The sequence below is a fragment of the Pteronotus mesoamericanus genome, unplaced genomic scaffold (genome assembly GCF_021234165.1).
Source record: "Pteronotus mesoamericanus isolate MK-2021 breed Mesoamerican mustached bat unplaced genomic scaffold, CSHL_Meso_final contig_56, whole genome shotgun sequence".
In the NCBI taxonomy this organism is placed as follows: domain Eukaryota; kingdom Metazoa; phylum Chordata; class Mammalia; order Chiroptera; family Mormoopidae; genus Pteronotus; species Pteronotus mesoamericanus.
This window is the reverse complement of record NW_026555201.1, coordinates 752,449-776,719: the sequence shown is the minus strand read 5'-3', so window position 1 is coordinate 776,719 and position 24,271 is coordinate 752,449. Positions and strand designations below refer to the sequence as shown.

The following is a 24,271-nucleotide window of genomic DNA, read 5'->3' as shown; positions in this document are numbered from 1 at the left end:
CTGTTTCTCAGGTTCCGCCCACCTTCTGATCCCCAGCACCCGGCCCCGTGGTCTCTGCAGATGTGCTGACAGCCCCTTGCTGATTCCAGATTTATTCAATTTCGACTAACTTTTGTTGAGCACCTAATGTGTGCGGGACAGAAATTCCCCTTGAATTCTCCAGTGCTTCCTAAGGCCCTGAGTCCCAAAGGTTTTTACCATTTGGATGACACCATCTGGTTTCTTAGACCTCCTGGGAGTTGGAGTTGAGAGCACTCACTGAAGCCATCTTGATTTACCCCCCTCATTATAAACATGAGGGAAATGGAGGCTTTTGGGAATCTCATATTGTCAGACAATGTAAGAAATACATGTGAAAATGCAGAATGAAGCAGGATATTGCAGTGCCATCTACTTCATCATTCATGTGTCTCTGTTACATGCTAGGCACTGCCAGGTGCTGGAAACGTAAACATGGTGAAACAGCCCCTTCCCTCAGAGGCTCCGGTCAGTGTTCTGGTTTCTGCGCACTCTGGCAGAGTTCCTGTTGCTCCATTAAAATGGAACCACTGCTTCAGGCTTAACCCGGAGCATCTGGATTTCTGTCATTTCTCTTCCCCCAAAACAATGATCATTGAGCCATTCTGTAATGCTCAGAGAAAGGTGTTCAAGAGGTTTGGGACCTCCAGAAATCCTCTCCAGAAGGTCAGGGAGCCATGGATGGGTTAGGTCTCCGATCTGAGATTGTACTTTCGGAAGGACAGAGACCACTGATGCTCTACTGTCTGGCTCCACCACGGCTACAACTGAAGGGCCTTGCTGGAGGGAGAACTGCATCGGCAAAGAGGTCCCGTGTAACCCAACCTCAAAGCCCCTGCGAGCCTCCGCCAGCCTCGCCAGCCTCCCAGGGCTCTTTTCCTGAGGAGGGGGTCTGGTCATTTCCGGGCACGTGAGCAGGGCCCAGGCTCAATTGGGTCAATGCCATAGGGGCGCCACGAAGAAGCTGCCTCACCCCCAGCTTCGTTCCATCCCTTTCTAGGAAATGGTTTCCGCCAACTCAGTCTGAAGGCCCGCAGGGACGGCCGTTTTGGGTTCCAGTCTCCAGTCCTTCCTTTAGTCTCCTGAGGGGGCAGCTCCCTTCCCCTCCCCGTTCCCGTAACCACCCTGATACAGCCTGAAATGAGACACTCGCAGTTACTGGGGTACACAGCCCTCCCTGATAGTGAAGTTAAGGACCCATCCTTGACTTCGTTTCAAGTTGGTCATTTCTGCCCTCAGAGCCCGTGTCTGGGTCTGGACTCTGCCTGCATGGCTGGCAGGGAAGAGCCACAGCACATGGTGGGCGGAGGCCATGCAACCAGGCACCAGGGCTGGGGGCAAGAATCTTCACGCAGTGGGAGGGTAACAATGGTTAGACCCATTTTTCATAGGTCCTTCCTTTCTTCCAACCCTCCCAGGCACCAGGAGAAACTTCACTGAGTGAGTCCCCCCCAGTCCCTTCTCCCTTCCTCATCTTCAAGCTCAGACACCGCCATTTTCTGCCACTGAGTGTTACTATGTCAGGAGGGGAACTTTATACTCTTTTCCTTCTTCTAACTCTGGAAACTGACAAAACTTATTTTTCTCAAGAATGAATTCTGAGCTGAGCCATATGAAGAGACTCAGAGGCTATGCCAGTGGCCAAGATCACAACGGCTGGAGCAGAGCTGGGTTTTGAACCCATGTGTGTCTCGATTCATAATGTGTCCTCTTTGTGAGAATCTCTAGCAGGTCATGGAGACAAGGGTTCCAGAGTTGAGCAGGCAAAAGTAAGAAGACAGTTCTGCACCATGAGATCATGAACATAGAGGTCTCCAATTTAGGGAAGGTAGATGCGGGGAGAGGTGGGTGGAGGCAAAGAGGGAGGAGTAGGAGGACCAGGAGAAGGTGGTTGAGAAAATTATCCTCAGGTGAAGGGGTTGTCTATTAAAAATGATGTGAGGTTACCAAAGATCAAGGAGTTGGGGCCAGAGTCAATAATACCAAAAACAGTGAACAGGAAAAACCTGACTCCATGCTGGAAGCCTGGGTTTGGTGACTTATACCCTGTGTCCTTAGGCCCTCCTGACTGAACACTGGCCACATTCTTATTTCACTCTTGCCTGCCTGCCTGTCTCCTGCAAAGCCATGTGGCTGTACCTGGGGGCCCTTGTGGGCCTGTACTACCTTCTGCGCTGGTACCGGGAGAGGCAGGTGGTGAGTCATCTCCAAGACAAGTATGTCTTCATCACGGGCTGTGACTCAGGCTTCGGGAACCTGCTGGCCAGGCAGCTGGACCTGCGAGGCTTAAGGGTGCTGGCTGCATGTCTGACAGAGAAGGGGGCAGAGCAGCTGAGGGGCCAGACATCAGACAGGCTGGAGACAGTGACCCTGGACGTCACCAAGACAGAGAGCATCGTTGCGGTCACCCGGTGGGTGACAGAGCGTGTTGGAGACAGAGGTACCACACAGATTTCTCAAGTCTGTTTCTTCTCTCTCGGTGAAGGGAAGACTGCTTGTCTGCGACCTGGGAAAGTTTCCCAGTGTGATTTCTGGGGTTTGAGTGATACTAGCTTTCTTCACCTCGACCAGCTTACCAGCCAAGTCTTTTCCTCTTTCCACGGCCCCCTGTATCTCCCAACCTTGGAGCTCTGCACTTTGGGGGAGAGTTTGAGCTGATGAGAATTTGTCCTGGAAGAATCCTGTCTATGGTGTCTTCTCCTCTCTCAGCAGAGGTTCTGGATTTCTAGATACTGAGTGCCTTGGGGAGATAAAGCCCACTTTCTGGGGGAGGGGTGGAGAAGAGGGCACTAGTTTGAGGCTTAAAGGGGTGGCCGGGGGACAGCACTGGAGCCGGGCCCCTGTTCTCAGCGCATTAGTATCTTCATGCCAGTGACTCCTAATGGTCTGACCAGCGAACTGTCAGGACTTACCGAAGAAAGGTCAGGAAATTGGTGTGGGGTCACTTCCTCTCTCTCTCTTTCCTAAACTGCAGTTGTGCCTGTCTCGTTATGGGGAGGAAAAGAACATCATTTTCCTTTATCTGAGTATGAATGTAAAACATGATCAATGTGGAAAATACAGAAAAGTACAGGGATTAATAAAACCCTCACCTCAAATCTCACTACCTAAAAATAAGTACCGTTAACATTCTAACACAGATAACAGTCTGTGTCTCTCTCTTTCCCTCATAGACAGACATTGAACACTCACTAAGGAAACTCCCTAGAAATCTCAAAATGTGGGTGAACATTTTAACGCCTGCAAGGACAGCACCTATACGTGAAACCCACACACGACTCTCTGTGACGCACACCGTGGACTCCCTAGATTTCCCAAGCATCAGTCCGGCCTCACCAATCTCCTCTATGAGGCAGGGGGCTGGACACAAGGACTAAATTAGGAGAAAGGCACACTCTCTGTCACCAACAGCTTACAGGGTGGGCACTGCCCTCAGCCCTGCTGGCGGCACGTGGCCATCTGTTCCACCCACTCCCCTGGCTGCCTCCGCACCCTGTCTTCACTGGCTTGGAAGGTGAGTTGGAACCACAGCTGCGTCCTCACAGCATGGTCTCAGCATAGTGTTGCTCTCTCTGCTCTGTGTGCCCAGGACTCTGGGGCCTGGTGAATAACACTGGCATCTCCACGCCCCTGGCACCCAATGGATGGCTGACCAAACAGGTCTTTGTGAAGATTCTCAATGTGAACCTATTGGGGGTGATCGAAGTGACCCTGGGTCTGCTGCCCCTGGTGAGGAAGGCGAGAGGCCGTGTGGTCAATGTCTCCAGCATCTGCGGTCGTGTCGCCTTGACTGGCGGGGGCTACTGCATCTCTAAGTACGGCGTCGAGGCCTTCTCGGACTCCCTCAGGTACCGGACTGGGACAGAGTCTCCCCCTCAGTCCTCCTGCTTCTGTGCTGCCGGGGAGCCTTGTCCAGGGGTTTGTCGATTTCACACAGCCTCAGAGCCTCTACCTTCCACATCCTCCTGTCTTGCTTTGTGCCAGACATTCATTGATAAGCACCTACTTATCTTCTGGGGGTCAGGATGGGCCCCAGGGCAGTAGAGTTTGATTCAAGCTGTCCGCGCCAGGGTCAGAGGGCACCTGGGGCAGACTTGGAACCGGTGTTAATTCAGCTGTGCAGCCCCTTCCTGTACATAATTGCTATGATACTTGGGTGCCGGGAGCTCCGTTGGCAGTGAAGCCTCAGGGAGGCACTTTATTCAGGGAGCTTCTCCGTCACATCAGCTGGAGAGACTGCACTGGCTGCAGGGCTGAGGATGGCTATGATGTGGGGGAGCTGAGGCCACAGGCAGACAGATGCTCCCAGAGGACAGAGGGCCTGGAGGTTGACCTGGGTGGGGGAGAAGAGGGAGGGGATTTAGGAGAATGGGAACAATAAAATGGGCACAGCCTGGTGATCCATTGGGTATGACAGGGATATGAGGAGATAACAATGAAAAAGTGGTGCCTTTCGCACAATTGGTAGGAATTAGAGCTATAAACACATGTATTTCAAATATTTGTAAAAACACTCAAAATGTATAGAAAGGCAATACCATCATCATAGGTTTTCTCCCCCTGGTTGCTGCACTTCACAGCTCCCCAGACTTCTGAGCTTAATCTGCTGCAATCCTATATTGATGGTTTAATGGTTGTTTTTTTTTCCTGGATGTTTTGTGTATGTGTGTTTATGTGTTTTTATAAGTCCCTGAAGTCCTTGTCCCTCTGCCTGTGTGCCTTGCAGGAGGGAGCTCTCCCAGTTCGGGGTGAAAGTGGCAATTATCGAGCCTGGTTTCTTCAAGACCTTTGTATCCAGTTCTGAGATGATTTCCAGGAGCTTCCAGGAGTCATGGGACCAGGCCAGCCCAGAGGTCAAGAAGGCCTATGGGGAGAAGTTCCTCGCAGCCAGTGAGTGAGCTGTGAGGGTCACGGGGGTAGCAGCGAACCACTTTCTGGAAACCTGGTTTATAATCTGTACCGCCTACAGTCTCAGGTCCAGCCTTTGTGCCCTGACTCTCCCACAAACAGGGGACCTTTAGTTCCATCTCCATAGTCCCATGTGGTCAACTGGCAACCTCAGGAAGGGATCCAGGCTTGTTAGACCTGGCCCCAGTGTCTTATGTGAACTTCTCATTGTGTTGAGGAGGAAATGAAAGCCAGAGAGAAAAGATACCCATAAACTCCCTAGCTAGTGCTAGAGCAGCTGGCTTTTAGGTACTTAGATATTTAGTGTGTGTAGATACCTTCAGATTATGTGTTCCAGATAGTCCCAGGAATAAAGCCAAAGGTGGCTTAGTGTGAAATAGGTGTACCTGGGGTAGGAGTGAGACACTCTCTAAGGAATTTGGGTGGATTTAGTGTAGAGGGCCAGGAATTCTGGAAACTCATTCTATAAATTGATCTTAATGTGGGAGTGGTTGGAGGTGGGAATACATCTGGATTCTTTCTCTTTCTGGACAGGCCTGAAAACAATGGCATCGTTGGACAGAATGTGCACAAAGGATCTGTCCCTGGTGACGGACTGCATGGAACATGCCCTGACTGCCTGCCATCCCCGCACCCGATACTCAGCTGGCTGGGAGGCCAAGCTCATCTACCTTCCCATGAGCTACATGCCAACCTTCCTGGCAGATGCCATGTTCAGCTGGAACAAGCTGAGGCCAACCAGGGCCCAGTGACCCCAGGCTGTGGCGCATAATCAGGCAGAGTTGGGTACTGTGCAAGGGAAGGGATGCGTCTGTGGAGAGAAGCATGGTGCATTTTGTTCCCATTCTCAGTAATGTTATTAAGTAAAATTAAATAATTAAATCAAAGAATATGCATTTCTTTAAGGCCAGGGAAGTTTTCTGGGCAGAGCAGGGACTAACATTGCAGGACCTTGTTCTTTTCCTAATCTCCCCAAGGTTAAACTCGGCTGCCCCCACCTCCCTTACCATCTTCAACTGGCTGACCACCCTGCCCCTGCTGACCCTTGCTGTGTCTTTTCCCTCTGTCTCTTCCAGAGAGGTTTCCTGAAAGCTGAGTGGGCTGGGGATGTAGTGGGAGGTGTCAAGGATGGCCTTTGGGGAGGGTGAAAGGAGACACTGAGACTTCCTGGAGCCAGGGGTGCCGTCTACACCAGGGTGTGGCATGAGGTCTCTGCACCTCTCCCCAAAGCCTGCCCTGGGCATTCACTCCAGGGTGAAATTGGGGATTTCGCATCAGAGAAGGTGAACTTGGCTTCCTGAGCAGATAGCGCCTTAGGATTAATGCAGGTTTTTTCAAAGCTAGTGTCTTGATGTTCAATGCAAGCTTGTCTCTATTTACCCTAATCCTGGGTTATCAAGTGTGTCCTTCCCAAACAAGATGTGGAAAGCAATTATTCACAGTTTTCTTTTCCTCATTTCTTTTTTTCCTGTTTCTTTTATTTTTTCTAGTTTTCCCTTTATTTCTGCCTCTTACTCAGTACTCTCTACCTACCTATGTCTCTGTGCTACAAGACACTGTTGAATATTACTCTGTTATCTCAAACTCTGTACATGCACTTAACAAAGATGGATTTATTGCCTATTGCATGCCAGGCACTGAAGAGTGGAAAAATGAGAAGGAGCATCCTTGCCATCCAGTGGCTCGATGTGTTTGCAAGCCCTGACACCCTGTAACCACCACATTCCCATTTCTTCTCCTGCACATCTTCCCTTATACCATGTACCACACTGTTGTTGACTCAATAAAAGAAACTTAATTGTAATGTAAATTGAACCACACATGTGTCCTCACTATAGGGTCACAGCACAATGTTGCTCTCCTACCCCCGCTGTGCCCAGGACTCTGGGCCCTGATGAATAACGTTGGCATCTCCATGCCCACGGCACTGTATGATTGGCTCACCAAACAGGACTTCATTAAGATGCTCAGTGTAAACCTGTTTGGGGTGATCACGGTGACCCTGAGTCTGCTGCCCCTGGTGAGGAAAGCAAGGGCCAAGAGGTCAACATCTCCAGTGTCCTGGTTTGTGTGTCCATGTATGGTGGTGGCTGCTGTGTCTGCAAGTACAGCATCAAGGCCGTCTCGAACTCCCTCAGGTAATGGACTGGGACAGAGGCCCCCCTTGGTCCTCCCGCTCCTGTGCTTTCGGTGGGGGCTTTTCCAGGGATTTCATGTTGCACAACATCAGAGATCCTTCCTTCCAGACTCCTCTGCCTTGCTTTGTGCCAGGCATTCATTAGGAAGTACATTTTTATCTTTGGGGGATTGAAATGGGTCTCAGGTTTATAAAATTTGATTCAACCCCTTCATGCCCTGGAGGGAGGCCCACAGTTGTGAAGTGAGTGAGGCAGAATTGGAATCCAGATAACTTGGCTGCAGAGCCTGTGTCCTTAACCCCTATGTTATTTAGTTTTTGGGAGCCCTTCAGCTGAGGATAGAGTATTCGACTCAATTCTACAGATCTTTTGGGTACTTCTGTGAGTGCACAATTAATGTCTGAGGTTAACAAGTTTTGTTCCTTGAGCTATAAACTCTGACTGCTGAGAAAGGGACAAGAGATACAGAAATGGTATGGCCACTGCTTGTGATGATTGTGACCGTGTTAGCCATGGTGGCCGTGGTAGCCAGTGGAATGAGGGAGGATTTAGGGAGGGGTCTGAGCTGAGGGTTGAAGAACTGAACTTGTGAACCTGGCAACCTGACCAGGTGGGGTGGGAAGGCTTCCTGAGTGTGGGGAGTAAGCATGAGTCATGACTGACTGCTTATGACGCGTGGCCCTCCAGGGATAAACACCTCGGCCTGGCCTGGCGGGAAGGTGCTGGGAAAGTGGGCACGGTGGGCTCAGGAAGCGGGGTGAGCCCTGGACAGGCTGCGAACTTTTGTGCTGTCGGAGGCAGCACGACATCATGGAAAAGATTAAATCGGGGGAGCCGCTTTGTCACATCAGCCTCCGGCCCCACTGGCGAGAGGGTAGAGGATGGCTCTGAGTGTGGGGGCCTGAGACAGCAGGCAGGGAGATGCTCCTTAGAGGACAGATTGCCAGGGAGTTGACTAGAGCAGCAGAGGGGAGGGAGGTGACTGAAGAGTCTGGAGGAGGTAAAAAGGGAAAACTGGAGATTGATAGAATGTAAGGGGAAATAGGAGGAGATAGCATTTAACTGGTGCTTTGCAGCAGAATAGGTAGGATTTAGAGCTAATAAGTCTAATTAGCTCTAGCTTTACATGCATGTAAAATATATAGATAACTATTTTAACTCTACAGAAACTATTTCATCTGCGGAATTTTTCTCCCCCCGTTGCTGTACTTCACAACTCCCCAAGCTTTAAAACTTATCTTACCCCAATCTGCTTTGGGATTGTATTCTGTTTCTTTGTTTCCCAAGACCTCCGGAGTCCTTGTCCCTCTGCCTGTGTGCCCTACGGGAGGGAGCTCTCCCACTTTGGGGCGAAGGCAGCTATCACGAAACCCCATTGCTTCGATGCCAACATGAGCAGTCCTGAGATGTTCTCTTAGGGCTCCGAGGAGCCAGCCCCGAGGTCGAGGAGATCTATGGGGAGAAGTTTCTAGTTCAGTGAGTGAGCTTTGGACCATGAGGAGAGAAGTGAACCGTTTTCTGGAAGCGCAGGTTCATCATTAGAACCGCCTACCGTCCTAGGGTCACTCTTCTGGCCAACTCACCCACACAGTGCAGACTTTGGCTTCATACCCGTGCTTTCCGTGTGGTCAACTAGTAACCTAAAGAAAGAGTTTAGGTTTGTTAGGCTGGGAGACTGCTGGGCCATGTAAAGCCTTTATTATGCTGAGGAAGAAACCGAAGCCAGAGAGGGAGTTTTTTGAAATTTTCTTTCCAAATTAGAGCCATGAAATGGAAAGGAGGGATGGGGAAGTATGTGAGGATCCTTTCTCATTCTGAAAGACGTCAATGAAAATAAATAAAAACCTTTTGAAAAAACGCAAGTTGAATTTAGCCTTGGTGATGAACTGCATGGAGTGTACCTGAGCGCACCTGAGAAGCCAAGCTCACCTACTTCCCCATTAGCTATGTGCCCACCTTCCTGATGGGTGCTGTGGTCAACTGGAGCTCCCCAAGTTCTGCCAAGGCCCTGTGAAGCCAAGACTGAGTTGCATGGAAGGTCTAATTGCGGTGCTATATGAGGGTTGACGCTTTATGGGGAGGAAAGTAAGATGGAAGGAGTGAGCTGTCCAGTCTCTAGGGTCACGTAGTTTACCCGCCTCCTTACCTCTGCCCCAGGCTTCTCCCAGCACTCTGAGGCTATTAGGAGGGAAGAACCTGGTTTTGAAGTTGAGGAACAGGGACCCAGTAGCACATAATGTATGCTCTGTTGTCTGAGCAGCTTCTCAAAGCCCTGAGCCTCATGGGCCCGAATCCACTTTTGGGAAAGAGTAAACACTGGGAGGGGGCTCAGCCCCATCTTCTCTGCCTCTGTTTACATCCTCGGAGTGTGCCTTGGCCCTGGCCAGTCTCCCCCTCCCAAAAGATGGAAATGGCCTGCGGGAGGTGAAGTCTCCTCTCCACTGGAGATACCTGTGGATAGAGGGAGAGGTGTGCAGGGCAATGACCAGACTGACCCATCAGCCTCAGGTGCCGACTCGGAAGGTTGGCCTGTCAGCTGAGACTGGGTGGCATTCCCAACAGTAGGAAAAGAGCCTTCTGTGTGGTCCTGCAGCACTCCAGGCCTCCAGTCCATGGCCTGAGTTTTGCGATGTCAGGAGTTTGAGCCCAGGGGAACACTGCTTTAGCCAGTAGTCAACAGAGAGGCCCATAAGATGATGAGCGAGGCCCAGGCCTGTGTTGGGGCAGTCCCAAGTCATCCTTTTCAAGCTTCAGAGGCAGCCCCTGGGTCTCACTTGTCTTCTCAAAAACTGGGTTACTCCTGAGTTTGCTCAGCCCTCAAATGAAATTATCTGACATCTCCCAGCCAACACTTCCCTGTCCACTCACCCAGGAGGCAGAGTGGGGAAATACCCCCTAGATCCAGTGTAAGAGGCGTTGTGCCTTGGAATGGTTATGAAGTAGATAAGGTCTGCTTCTGTCACTTCCCATACACGCTTTGGGTTTGTTCCCCAAAGGTGGGTCCATGATCTGACCCCCCCAAACCTTGGTATAGAGCAGCCAAGCTCTATGTCCTTTTCCAAGAGACACCAGCTTTAACTGAGTCGGGAGCTGACCAACCTTGGTAGACAGTGGAGCACAGAGATGCATTTTTGTCCCTTCACTCTAGCGACCTTTGCGTCAGACCTTCTAGCCATGGAAAGTATGGGCAGTTGGCCCTGTGTCCATGGGGATGAGCTGGTGCCCAGGTTCATCCTGAGGAATGGTGGTCCTAGGAGTTTATCCAAAGAACCACTGTAGACTCTAGCATCTTTCTGTGCCTGCATCTTACTCAGTCCTGGGTGTGGGCCCTCATGACTCACATCCTTACTTCCTTGTCTTGACCAGCTTCCCTCCTACTTCTCTGTGAGTTCTTTGCTCCATTGCCTGGAATCTCTCCCTCCCTTCCAAGTCCCGACCCTGAGAACTTTCCAAGCATCTGCCTGGCCCCAGTCTTCTGCTCCTCTCATATGTCATTTCCTCTCAGTGCCAAGGACTCAGCCCTAGCCCTTTCTGCAGCTGCCCAGAGATCTCATGACCCATCCTCATGACCTGATCTCATTGATATTCATATCAGAACTCTCTCTTCTCTGGCCTTCCCTCCCTGTGTCCAAAGTGTCCCGCCTCCTATTACTCTTGCTGCCTGCAGTTTTACCTGCTATCAGCCCCAAACCTTAGAATCACTTTGATTCCTGGCCACCCTTCTCTCTGCACATCCAACTAACCACTGTGTCAGTTGACTGCATAGTCACTCCCTCCCACCATTACCACCCCACCCCCAGACCCCTCAGATCACCAGGTCACCTCCTGTGTGTCTAACCCTGGGGGTAGGAAAAAGAAAGCCTAGAAAATGCCCACTGGGGGCCCTGTCCCAAGGCTGCTGATGTGTCCTCAGTCTTTGGCTTCCTCCATTTGCCTGGTCACTGGGGGAGGCTGGGAGCCGGGCCTGCCTGGAGTGCAATCAGGGCACCTCATTGGCGATCTGAGTATCGCCTCCCAAGGACCCCACCCTGAGGCCCTTGGTCTTTCCGCTTTCTGGGCATTGGAGCCTCCCATCACCAGCCTCCTTTATAGGAGGACCCTGCTGCCTCTGGCCTCAGGACCGTGAAGACATAGCTTCCCTGAGAGGAACTCTTTTTCGTCATCTCTAATAATGGACACACACCTAAGGGCAGAGAATTCCAGAGAGCTAATAACCTGGAACTCATTTTTCTTGGGGTTTGGAAGGCACAAACTGATTTTCTTTGTTTTACATTAATGAATTGATCTTATTTTTTTTTCTTCTAAAAATAAAAATTAAGTTTATTTACATGCCTGACTCATGACAAATGATTTTGGTCCCTGGACCAGGGGTGGGGGATTCCCAGGGGAGCTTTCTAGGCCGAGTTCGTTCTCACTTATCCTGCTCAGACCGCCCAGGTGAGCCACCTCTCAGCACCGACATCACCACTGGGGTCCGTCCCTTCCCTGGTACCTTCACCTGCCAGGGCTGGGGAGAGAGAAGGGCAGCCACCAGGGTTGCCTGAGGTGGCAAGGCTTCAGGTTAGACTTGAATTTCTTGCATCTGGGCTAATTGGTGTGGTGATGCATCCATCCACCTATAAAAATTATAGAGTGGCTCACTCAGGGGCCCTGCGTGTTTTGTCAGTAGTGGGAGGGAGGACAGCTCTTCTCAGCAGCCTCCAGCGCACTGCAAGCTGGGGGTCAGAGGACCAGCCTCTCCCACTGTCTCCTGAGCCCGATCCTTCTTGGCCATCACCTCCTCCCTGCCCTATGGCAGCTCTCACAGACCTCTCTTTTATGTACCGCTGGTTCAAGAACTGCAATCTCGTCCGCAACCTCTCAGACAAGTATGTCTTCATCACAGGCTGTGACTCGGGCTTCGGGAACCTACTGGCCAAGCAGTTGGATGATCGAGGCATGCGAGTGCTGGCTGCTTGTTTCACTGAGGAGGGGGCCCAGAAGCTTCAGCAAGATACCTCCAACCGGCTGCAGACCACCCTGTTGGATGTCACCAAGAGTGAGAGCATCCAGAAGGCGGCCCAGTGGGTGAGGGACCAAGTGGGCGAGCAAGGTGGGGTGAATTGCGTTCTTTAGCTTTCTCAGCTTATTCTTCTTTCTTTCTCTCCTACCAGCATCTGACAGTCATCAGGGACCCTGTGGTTCAGAAGGGGTGGGAGAAGAAATGTAGAGAGAGGGGCTGAGACTCTGGCCCAGTGGGACTGGAAGCCCTTGCATGGTTTGGTCTATCCACAGGAAGGGCTGATTTCTCAAGGAAGTCTTCTCTCCCAGATACTCAGAGGGACGGAGGGAGGTTGCCATAGGACGTAGGGGAGAGAAGCTGTGCTCTGTACATCCAGACCTCTAACAATGGAGTTGCTTCTCTCGGACTTTGGTGGTCCTGACCTTCGGCTCTTGTCAGGACAAGCTGGGGGAACGCAAGACGGCAGCATGAGGTGGGACTCCATGAGTGGAGGCATTTGCTTTCCTTGACTGCGTCAGGCTAGAAGGCTGAGGCCAAAGAGATCTGTCCTTTCCTCACATCATGGTGGATATTAGGGTGAACTCAGAGTAAGTGCTGACATCGGAATGGATGCTCCTATTGGGAAAGGAGGCTGTGGGCTGGGGCTGGACCAGAACTACGTAGGCACCTGCCTGGGGAGCTTCCTGCATGAAGGGCATGGACACAGGAACAGGGGGAACAGGGTGGCTCTGTTGCAGGAGCGGCAGCCTAGGGGAAGTCCTAGCTCCTAAGGGAACTGGTCTGGGTCCATGCACACAGGACGGGGCAAGAGAGCCCTGGAGGGACCAGGCAATAACTCTCTGCTTTATTTTTCTCCTTAGCACTAATCACTACCCACGATTTAATATTATTTATTATCTATTTTCCCTGCTAAAATAAAGCTTGGGGGAAGGGGCGGGACTTTTTGTCTCTTATTTACTACATATCCTTAGTATTTAGAACAGTGTCTGGCCTCTAGTAAGGTGCCAAATATTTGTTGGGTGAACTAAGTAATGAATAATTCAGCAAGAGTGAGTCTCTTTTTTCAGCAGGCTGCCTCACCCAGCGCCCTAGATTTAGTCCTGAGCCACTTGTGTTAATGATTCACTGGGTATATTAGTTTCTTATTGATGCTGCCCTAAATTAATACAAACTCAGTGGCTCAAAACAACACACATTTATTATCTTATAGTTCTGAGGAGTAGAAGTCCAAAATGGGTCTCACTGGGCTGAAATCAAGTTGTCAACAGAGCTGTGTTCCTTTGTGGAGGCTCCCGGGGAGAATCCATTCCATTGCCTTTTCAAGCTCCTAGAGGCTGCCTGCATTCCTTGGCTCATGACCCTCTTTTACCTTCAAGGCCAGTGAGGTCAGGCCAAGTCCTTTTCACACTGCCATTTCTCTGCCTCCCTCTTCCACTTAGAAGGACCCTTGTGATTGCATTGAGCTCACCTGGTTAATCCAGGATGCTCTCCCCATTTTAAGGAGAGTTAATTAGCAATTTGAATTTCATCTGCTACCTTAGTTCCTCTTTCCCACATAATCCACCATATTCACAGGTTCCAGGGATTAGTATGGGCACATCTTCTGGGGGCCATTATCCTGCCTACTCCATTAGGCAACATCGTTGGCCTAAGAAGCATTGAGAAATGGGAGAAGGGGGTTCCGGCCTACTCTCTTATCGTCCCTGAGAGTCTTTGGACATGATAGGTTGACCCCAAAGCTGTTCTCACTACTCTGACAGTTCTCTAGTTGCTCTTCGCAGGAGAAAAAAAAATTAAAATTGTCCTGATTCCCCAGGAGGCAAAGTTGTTTACCTGGGATGATCAGAAGTAGTGGCGAGTGTGTTTTTAACCCACAAGCAGAGATCACTGGGATTTTGTAGTCTTTGGGTTTCAGAAGCCTCATCCCCTTCTCTGTAAGACAAGAGAGTCCCCTCTGTCTGAGAAGGTTCTGAGTCCTGCCAGCCAGGTGGTCTCCTGGGGTCTCTCTACTTGGAGGAAACAGGACGATAGGGCGAAGGCGTGGATTTTGTGTGCACCACAGCCCCAGGGGAAGGGGTGGCCCAGGTGTAGTGTTTACACCCAGACCTGCCCTCAGGAAAGAGTGGAAAGTGTGCCCAGAGGAGCACTTAAGGCTGCAGAGGCCAAGGTGGGAGAGGCATGGGGGAGGGAAAGGGAAGGAGCCAGGGCAGCGGGGCTCGTGGAATCCCTGAATGAAAGACCTGGAAGGCCTCTTTGGAGATCACTGAGAAGCTTTTCCAACCTGTTTTTAGCATCAAATACCCTCCTCCAAGTAGAGTTTTACTTGGAAGCTCAACATGTAAAGCAAATGAAAGTTGAGCTTCTCTTGCATCTCTCTCCCTGGGCAGGTTCTGAGGTTCAGCCTGGGAGGCTCTCAGGACTGCAAACCAGAGGCTGGAAACAACTGTTCTAGTCCAGTCAACATAGAATCTGCAGCCCAGAGAGAGAAAGTGATTTGTCCAAGGCTGGAGGTAGAACCAGGACTAGAACTTGAATGCTCCAAGCCTGGTTCCCTGCAGAACTGAATGACAATACTTAGCATTTTTTCTCTCCATATATACCAATTCAATTTAATTATCTCAGACAGCTCTTTTCACACTTTCCATAATTATTTAAATGCTTCGTATTTATTTATAAATGTTATTTATTTCCATTCTGGTTTGTGAGCTCCTTGAGTGATAAGACCCTGTCTTGTTCACTTTATGTCTCTGGCACCTTCCTTTGAAACCAGCAGAACACGGGGCTCATGAATGAATAAATGAATGTGTGAATGGATGAATGAATGAAGTAACTTTAATAATGTGTGTAATAAAATTGGTCTCTTATACTTAGGAGAATACAGAGGGGAAAGCATAATGGGGGAAGGAATTCAAACATTTATTCATTGGTATGAAAATGAAATCTCTTTTCCCAGAGCTAATAGCTTAAATGTCATTAGCTAAAGCCTGGATTCTTAGCTGGTATAGGGCCCAGGTAGCTGGTAGATTGTATAAATCACAAAAAAGAAAACTAATTGGTAAAAAGCACATCTTCCTTCAGGCTGTAATAGCTTCCTGCCCAGGCCCCAGCTTTGTGCACCTGTTCAACCAACCTCAACAGCCCTGAGCAGTGGGTAGGAGACCTTGGTGATTTCTGTGTTTCTCTCTGTCTTCCCCACAGGTCTATGGGCCTTGGTGAACAATGCTGGTGTGGGCCTGCCCAGTGGTCCCAATGAATGGCTGACTATACAGGACTTTGTGAAGGTGATCAATGTGAACCTGGTGGGACTGATCGAAGTGACCCTCCACATGCTACCCATGGTCAAGAAAGCCCGGGGCCGGGTCGTCAACATGTCCAGCTGTGGTGGTCTTGTGGCTGTCATTGGTGGTGGCTACTGTGTCTCCAAGTTTGGTGTCGAGGCCTTCTCTGACAGCATCAGGTGATTGAGCTTTGGTGCCAAACCGCTCTGGGTGGGAGTCCTGGCGCTTTGCCTCTGGAAGAAAGGGCTGGGGGCAGGGAGAACAACAGCATGAGGGCAAAAAAATAAAACCGTAGTAAAAAGCAGGCTAGCCCTCAGGGGGCCTTCCCCAAGGACCAAGAGAAGAAAGGATGAGGAAAAGAGGTGGGGTGGTGATAGGAGACCATCTCCCTGCTTTCCCTTGAGCTGTTCCAGAATAAGTGAACCCCTATTTGGGCCTGTGGGAATAGGAGGGACTGTCTCCCAAATGGACAGAGAGGCCGGGGGACAGATGTGCTCATGGGAGACCCTCCAAGGAGGACGCCAGCCTTGTGTTGACCTCTGATTCCCTTTGCCATCAGAATGCTGGGTGTGGGGCTGAGTGGGAGGGACCTGGTGGGAGGTAAGGCTCTAGTCTAGATTCTCTGTCAACTTCCTTCCTCTGGATTTGCCTAAAGTCAACTGCCTAGAGAGCAGCCTTGGGAAAGGGCTGAGGTCCAACAACAGGGTTTACTTCCATGCAGACTGGCCTGGTGCAGGGGTAGAGACGGCACTGCCAGTTTCCTGAGGAGATCAGCACCTATACAGGCATCAGAAGTGACTCTCCCCGACGAGCCTTTGTCACCTTGGAGTCCCAGACTGAATACAACTCTTCTTTCCCAGGCGTGAGCTCTACTACTTTGGGGTGAAAGTCAGCATCATTGAGCCGGGGAACTATCGGACATCCATTCTGGGCAAGGACAGCATGGAGACGCGCATGAAGAAGCTGTGGGAGCAGCTGCCACAGGAGACCCGGGATAGCTACGGAGAGGAGTACTTCCGTATCTGTGAGTTTTCCTCACAGGGGGAGGGGTCTTTGACAGGTACAGGGAGATCTTGGTGGTCACTGACATACTTCCGTTTTACGGATGTTGGGATGGAGGCTCAGAAGAGTTAAAGGGCTCGAGGCCACACAGCTGGTGGCAGATCTGAGATTTGAGAACAGAGACCAAGTGGACAACTGCTGGGAGTGACAGAACTAGAGCTGCCAGGGAGATGGGGGAGCGAGGGAAGGTGCTATCCAGGGATGCTGCCCATTCCTGGCACCTACTCTCCCCCATGTCATTATGCTGGTGAAGCAAGTGAAAATGCACTGACATCGATACAGAGAAGTTGCTAAGAGCACAGCTGCTTGAGGCAGACTGCCTGGGTTTGAATCCTGGCTCTACCACTTAACAGGTAGGGAACTTTGGGCACGTTACCTGGTCGTGCTATGCCTCAGTTCTCTCATCTATAAAATGGAGCTAATGATAGTGTCTACACACAGGACTGCGATGAGAATTAATACCTGAGAAATGTCTTGCACACACTGAGTACTTGTTAAATTAATGAAGAGGACAGGAGCACAGGAGTATTTTAAAGGAAGGCTCTCTAGGCAATCCTCTTTTTCTCCAAGCTAGGGGTCTCCTATGAACCTCTGACATTTGAGGAGAGTTGAGAAGGGTCATTACAGCTGTTTACCATACCACCCCAAAACTTTGTGCAGTTCTTCCAGTTTGATGGATAAGTGGAACCCTGGCCATTGAGGCTCAAGTGGAGGGGGTGGCCTGTGGGTGCAGTGGAGGAGGAACTGAAAGACCGGTTAGAGCACCTCGTGGTAGGAGAGAAAAGGCCACTCTGAGGACCAGAAGTTCCCATGTTCGCTCGGATCATCTAATTTCAAAGCAGAGGTTTGATTTCAGGAGAGGACGGTCCAGAAGACTTCCTAGTTCTCTCCATTTCTCTGGCTCCCCGCACCTCAGAGCCATCTCTGCAGCTGCCTTTGTGGTGGGGGGAGGGCAGCCTCTGATCTGTCAATAGAAATTGGTTCTGGTGCAGTCTATTGGCACCTCCTTGGCAGGCAGCTCACTTCTCCAGCTGCTTCTCTGTGACCTGGCTGCTAGTTAAGAAGGTAGAGCTGGTACTTTGTGGTTCTCTTCAGGAAGTTCTCTTGGGCCAGAGTGAAGCAGCCAGGCAGGTTCGCAGCCTCTTTGGACCTTAACGGTCTAGTTACGCATTTCCCTGACTCAGATCTTTTCCCTCTGTTTATTTGGCTTCCATGAACATCCCTAAAAGGCCATTTACTACTGTGGTTAAGTTCTTAGACTAGAACTGGGCTGCCTGAGTGCAAATTTTGGCTCTCCTGCTTGCCTTGGGCAAGTTACTCAGTTTTCTCATCTGTAATGAGTTACGAGAATGAAATGAGTACGTATATTTAAATGCTTAGAAGATTACCTGACCCCTGGTGAGAGCAATTAGATTTAAAAGTGGTTTTTATCCTCCCTCAGACTGAGTATGGCCTCCTTCCTTCTATTACACTGGAACCTATAAGCTATAAGTTCTTGTATTGCAAAGAGAGATTCCTAGGTAGTAACGATCCAAAATCTGAAGGGATGAATTTTTGAAATACACCCAGAAACTCTGGATGGGTTCTATGTAACCACTCAATCAAATCCGTGGCAGGTATCTAACTGCCCAGTGGGTTTTATTTTAGTGGCATATTCTCCTGAACATCATACATCAATGGAGTAAAAAGCCAAGATGCCAAAACCATAACAACCATTTATTCATTTAATACACATTTTATTGGGAGCGCACCACCTGCCAGGCACTGTGCAGGGCTGGCGAGTGAGAATGGATGGAGCAGCAGGGCTCACAGCTCACTGCCTGCAGCCTAAGGCTCAGTAGGGGAGATGGATCTTAATAAACACACACGCATTTAATGGCCAATGTGGATAAGTGTCATGGAGAGAAACACGGGGCTGTGAAAGAAGGATGGGGCTGGGAGCTGGGAGCCCAGTTTAGGTTATAGTGTAGAGGAGGGCTTCTCTGAGTTGACTTTGGGGAAAAACCAATGAGGCGTTGCTGAAAAGCAGAAAGAGGGCATGGACAGGGAAGTTTTGGCAGGAAGGCCCTGAGGCAGGACAGTCTGTAAGGCACTTTGAGAATGCCACAGGATGGGGGCAGCGGGAGGGAGCCAAGGGGAACAGGAGGACTTAGAGCGTCGGAGCCCACTGGGGATGCAGGAGGCGACCTGATTGGTAATTAGGAAAGACTGCCCTGGGTGCTAGTGTTCCAGGCTAGACCTCACACTGGCTTGGACTAGAGAGAAAACGGAGAAAATGGAAAGAAGTTGAGAGATGCCAGGTGGATATTAGGGCTGCTAGTACTAGGAGGGAGAGGAAGCCATCATGGATGAGTGCTAGGGTTATAGTTCAAGGAACCTGGAGGACAAAGATATCATTCATTCATTGATTTAGGGGGAAATAGTCAGAGAAGTATTCCTTGAAGAAAGTAATCTTTTAGTTCTGAACGTATTGGAATTCTGTGAGAAGAAACAAAGCCCAAAGGATTATACAGCAGTTGAGAGTTTCTCAGTGGACAATTGACAGAAAATCCAACCCAAATTATTTAAGCAGAAAAGGAATCTCTTGACACTCATGAGTAAAAAATTGAAGGAGATGGCCTTCCAGCATAGCCTGACCAAGTCCGCAAATGGTGTTCTTAGGACCTGGTTTTACCCGATTCCTTGGCTCTGCTTCTTTTGCCTTGGGTCCAGCTTCACAGGCTCTGTCCCCTGTGGGGGTCACATGGCTGCAGCATGTCCTCATCTTCTCCCAGGGGTAGTTCTTTCAGTAGCTCCCCAAAAGGCCTAAATTTCACTCTGACTTGGTGCATCTAAGACGGCAGGATCAGAGGGACAGCAGGATGTACCCAACCTGGAGCTCAGTGTGCCCAGGGGAATACAAAAATCTGACTGGCTCAGGCTGGGTGGTATGCTCTGCCCAGACCAAAAGACTCAGAGAGGGAGAGGCAAGGATTCCCAGTGAAAACTCTGCAGCTGTTGTGCTTAGCAAGGGAAATAGATGGGTGGGTGGTAAGGGAATAATGTATATCCTCTGTGAGGTCATCTTAAAAACTCTCCTTTAGTAGAGAATGGCCCAAATTACTTATGGGGCTACTATGGGACTCTGGGGAAACACAGATTCAGCCTGCGTCTGAAAAACCTCATAAGGCCGTTTTTTCAAGTACGTAAAATGGCCCAATGCAGGCAGAAGTTGTCGTCTTTTGCGGGCCTTAGAAGAACACGGAGAAAGCAAACTTCCTCTGAAAACCACTTGTCCGAAAGCTGCTATCATTCTTCTGAAGAATAGTAAGGACTGGGTTTATAAAATACCATGTGCTAAGTGATCTGTTGTCCACCCTGTGACTGCAGAAAAAACAAACCTCAGGCAGCATTTGACTACTTCTAGGTAAAAAAAAATTTCTAGGTGATTATATTCTAATTTTCACTTCAGTTTAGTGTGTATGGGGACAGGGAGATGAGATGAAGCATCTAGGAAACAACCTAGCAGGGGAGATGGAGAAGCAAATACAACATCAGGAGGATGTGAAACAATGAACATGTGTCCAAAAACAAAGCAACAGTGCAGTCTTAGTTCTGCTGTTGCAGAAACCTTCCCAGATGTGACAATGGATGCCTGAGTGCGTTCTGAAGACTAAGCCGGAAGGGGAAAAGACGGCAGCTCTTTCCCATGGAGGGAGGATCGTGAGCAGTGTTCGGAGGCCTGACTACACGGCACGCTTTTGGAGACAGTGTGGATTCAGAGTTTAGATCACAGCTGCCCCTCCAACTCTGTTTCACAACTGCCTAAACTTGAGTTTCTTCATTATAAAGTAATAACTCCTCTGTCATGGACTGTTCGGAGAATTAAACCTCAGCCATCATTGTTGGTATGAGTCTGGCCTGAGAGAAGTGTGAAGGGGTTGTGGTGGGGGATGAGGCTGGGAGAGCTTAGGAGTCAGACCATAAGAGGCTCTGATGGCTCCACTAAGGAGTGTGGCTCTTATCCTGAAGGCACTGGAGAGCCCTTTAAATGGCTCTGAAATGACCTGATCAGATTTGTGTTGCCGTAGGAAGAATGAGGGTGGAGACATGAGACCAGCTAGGAGACTGTTACAGAAATCCAGTGAAAGAATGACAAAGGCATGAATTACAAGTCTTGGCGGTTATGGGAACTGTGTGTGTAGGGTGGGGGTAGTCTTTAAGGAGGCAGGTGCTGTGGGGGCAGACTGAAGAAGTATTTAGGAGCGGTCATACAGCTCCACTGGGCAGAAAGCCCAGCAAGCTATGGCCAATTAGACAGGCCCCTGGCCCGTGAAATCCGGACCAGACTAGGTATCTTGGAGTGATACTTAAGCTAGTTAATAACCAACTAACATGAAGTAGCACACAGAGTCACCAGGACAGGCATGTGAACAGAACACAGTATTCTTGTCCTAAGCCACACAGTCACCTGCCAAGTTTTCTTTCTTTATCTCAACCCTGCTAAGGCAGGCCAACAAAAATTCCCCTTTTTGCCCCCTTCTCCCTGGGGAGAGACTAGACTGGAAGCGTAGGAGTTATCCCTGGCAAAGGAGAACAGGCCAGAAACTCAACTACTGGGTCCGTAAGTGCCAAAGCCTGGTCCCTGATACTGAATTCTTACAATAACACAAGTGTTTCCTGTTGCCCGAATCCAAAGCCCATGTTCCTCTTCACTACCTAGGAGAGCGACGGGTTAAATGGGTACCTCTGTCCCTCTTCCCACCCCAGGTCTAATGGGGTGTCCAGAGCAAAACAGGACGTCAATAAGTATTTGAAAGAACAATGAAAGAATGTGCCTTAGACTACTTCCATGTCTCAGGTAGCTTTTTCCATCGCACTGGCTATGTGAGTCCTACCCATCTTTCAGAGCCTAGTTCCTAAACCGCCTTATCACGCCAGCTTGCCTTGCCCTCAAACACCTGCACAGCCCTCGCTGGCTCCGAGTTAGCGCACTCAGCCCTGCGCACCTTGATGAGTCCTCCGACAGTCGCCTCCCTGCCTGGGCCCGCTGCTAGCGGGCGGGCTGTGCGTCAGGCCAAGGAAGGAGGGCAGGGTTCGCACCCTAAGATGTTGTCGTTTTACTGACAGTCTGGCTTTAAATCAGCGTGGCTCTTTTGGGGACCCCACAGTATAGTTTGTCCTTTTTCATTGCAGTAATTTTCTCTCTGGGAAACAGAAAGAGAAGTTGCTCAAAGTCAGGGTTAAAGATACTCAATGACATTGTCCTGCCCTCATCAACTTCTTATCGGTGCCCGGTGCACAGGGGGTGAATTCCTAGCCTTCCTGGGCCATCTCCAAAGTCAGGCCTGCTTTAACTCTCTCTTTGTTTTCGAGTTTTAATCCTTCATCTCAGAGTCTGACTCTCAGGCACCGCTTCCTCCAAAGTGCTTGGGGCTGCCACCGAAGCACAAGCCATACGGACCAGCGCCGATCAGGGCCCACAAGTGCATCTCCTGCCCTGTCCCCTATTTGGGGTGAGCTTCGGCAGGCTTGGACCACTTAAGTGCCTTGTACCCCTCTACACTCATGTGCCCAGCGTTAGCAGAATACCCTCATGTTTGTTAGAGCCTTACAAGGTGCCTGTCTGTGCCTGACATCATTTGAGCACCACAATGGCCTTATGACCAAGGCAAAGACAGTGTTACTATTTTCTAATGACATTTTTTTCCCCCTGTACGCTTTTATAGAAAATTTGGGAACTCTAAGGAGTAAATAGGAGGGAATAAAACCCTCCAATAACTAGAAATGCACCATCCAGACAATATTTTACTTCCTTCCTTCCAATTTTTCTATGCACTTACATGTATTTGTTTTCTATTCCATTCTCCTTCACTTTCTAATCTGCTATTATTTATATTTATTACTCTCTAGGACAGGTATTATTATCCTCATTTTACAGATGAGGATAGTTTAAGCTCAGGGTCACACAACTAATAAGCAGCAGAACTGGACACAGGTTTTCTTGTTGTTAGTCTAATGCAAGAGCAGGAATTCAAACAATTCTTTTCTTTTTTTTCAATTACAGTTTACATTCAATATTATTTTGTATTACTTTCAGGTGCACGGCATAGTGGTTAGACAATCATATACTTTGCAAAGTGATCCCCCTGATATTTCAAGTACCCACCTGGCACCATATGTAGTTATTACAATATTATTGACTACGCTGTACTTACATCCTTGTGATTATTTTGTGACTACCAATCTGTACTTCTTAATTTCTTCACCTTTTTCACTCAACTCCTCAACTCTCTCTCCTCTGACAACCATCAGTCTGATCTCTCTATTTATGAGTCTGTTTCTATTTTCTGTGTTCACTTATTTTGCTTTTCAGATTCCACATATAAGTAAAATCATATGGTATTTGTCTTTCTCTAACTGATTTTACTTAGCATAATACCCTGCAGGTCCATCCATGCTGTAACAAATGGTAAGGTTTCATTTTTTATGGCCGAGTAATATTCCAGTGTATATATGTACCGCCACTTTTTTATCCACCTGTCTGTTGTTGGATACTTGGGTTGCTTCCATGTCTTGGCTATTGTAAACATGCTGCAATGAACATAGGGGTGGATATATTCTTTTGAATTAGTGCAATACACAATCCTTGAATTCAGGAATAGAAATGATTATATACACAATGTTTGTGTAAGGGACAACCTGAAAAGTGAGGTAGATCTGCCTGAAATGTTAGGTCAGTTATCTGATGGAAAGGGAGCTTGGATGGAATTTAGAAAGAACCATCATTAATGAAAAATAATAGCCTTTTATTTTTCTCCCCTCCTCAAGCAGATACTGAGAAGTTAACAAACATTACTCAGTTGGCAGAGCCAAGGACCAGAGATGTCATCAACAGCCTGGAACATGCCATTGTCTCCCGGAGCCCACGCATCCGCTACAACCCTGGCCTGGATGCCAAACTCCTCTACCTCCCCTTGTCTAAGTTGCCCACCCCTGTGACAGATTTCATCCTAAGCCGATACCTTCCAAGGCCAGCAGACAGCGTCTGAGCCTGAGAAGCCCAAAGGGTGGTCAGTGGAGTGTCCAGAAGGGGGCTGGGAGAAGGGACTCTGAGGCTACAAGAGATGGCATCAGACATTCTGGAGACACTTTGCTTGGCTGACACACATTGCTGGTGAATTTATGGTAACTTCTAACAGAAGATGAGGGCCTCTTCCCACTCACTGTGGCCACACAGAAACCTGTGGTAGCCTTTTTATGTTCAAAGACCCGCAGGATGGCCCTGAGAACATCTGTCACCTGGTCAGTATGTGGCTTTTTCTGGACCTGGAAAAGTCAAGGAGATAATAACTAACTCCTACTCATGAACCTCCCTCAGTTGTCGCTGCCACTGGGAAATATTGTGGCACAATCCAGCCCACGGGAGAATCTCAACCGCTTTCTTATTGGGTCTCTAAATATGCATTAACCTCTTTCACATAACCCATTATTTGAAGTATGTGGTAGGGCAAAGAGGGAGCACAAGAATAATCAGGGAAAAATTTATAATATTTTCTTTCTCTTTAGATTTCTCTGTCCATAGGTGATTGGGGCCCACATGAAATAGTATCCATTTATTTAATTACCATTAATTAATTCTTCAAATATTTATTGAGTACCTGTTACATACCAGGCACTGTGTAGCTGCTAGATTATAAAATGATTAAATCATGGTTTCGGTTTAATTTGTGCTTTTGTTCTTGTTTTTTAGCACAGTATCTAGTAGTAAAGATGGACAATCAGTGACAAAAGAAACAGAAATCAGAAAGTCACATTTTTAGAGCTGTGAAGAATCTTGGAGGTCATCTAACAAAGTGGGTCTCAAACTTGGCTGTATGTCATAA

At 49.0% G+C, this 24,271-nt stretch overlaps 2 protein-coding genes and 1 long non-coding RNA gene across 3 annotated transcripts in view; 2 read left to right on the top strand and 1 right to left on the bottom strand.

Moving 5' to 3' along the window:
- The first annotated feature begins 2,115 nt into the window (after positions 1-2,115).
- RDH16 (retinol dehydrogenase 16) lies at positions 2,116-5,678 on the top strand. The gene is made up of 4 exons (XM_054580227.1): positions 2,116-2,458; positions 3,608-3,866; positions 4,745-4,908; positions 5,461-5,678. The coding sequence occupies exons 1-4, from the start codon at positions 2,146-2,148 to the stop codon at positions 5,676-5,678; spliced, it is 954 nt and encodes a 317-aa protein (XP_054436202.1). The 5' UTR covers positions 2,116-2,145.
- A 6,177-nt stretch (positions 5,679-11,855) lies between these two features.
- SDR9C7 (short chain dehydrogenase/reductase family 9C member 7) lies at positions 11,856-23,437 on the top strand. The gene is made up of 4 exons (XM_054579934.1): positions 11,856-12,156; positions 15,265-15,523; positions 16,205-16,368; positions 23,220-23,437. Exons 1-4 carry the CDS (start codon positions 11,856-11,858, stop codon positions 23,435-23,437), a joined length of 942 nt encoding a protein of 313 aa, XP_054435909.1.
- LOC129075794 (uncharacterized) overlaps positions 15,443-24,271 on the bottom strand; it is a 57,611-nt gene continuing 48,782 nt past the window's right edge. The window contains exon 3 of the long non-coding RNA XR_008529678.1: positions 15,443-15,590. This is a non-coding gene — a long non-coding RNA (uncharacterized LOC129075794). The remainder of the gene's footprint in view (positions 15,591-24,271) is intronic.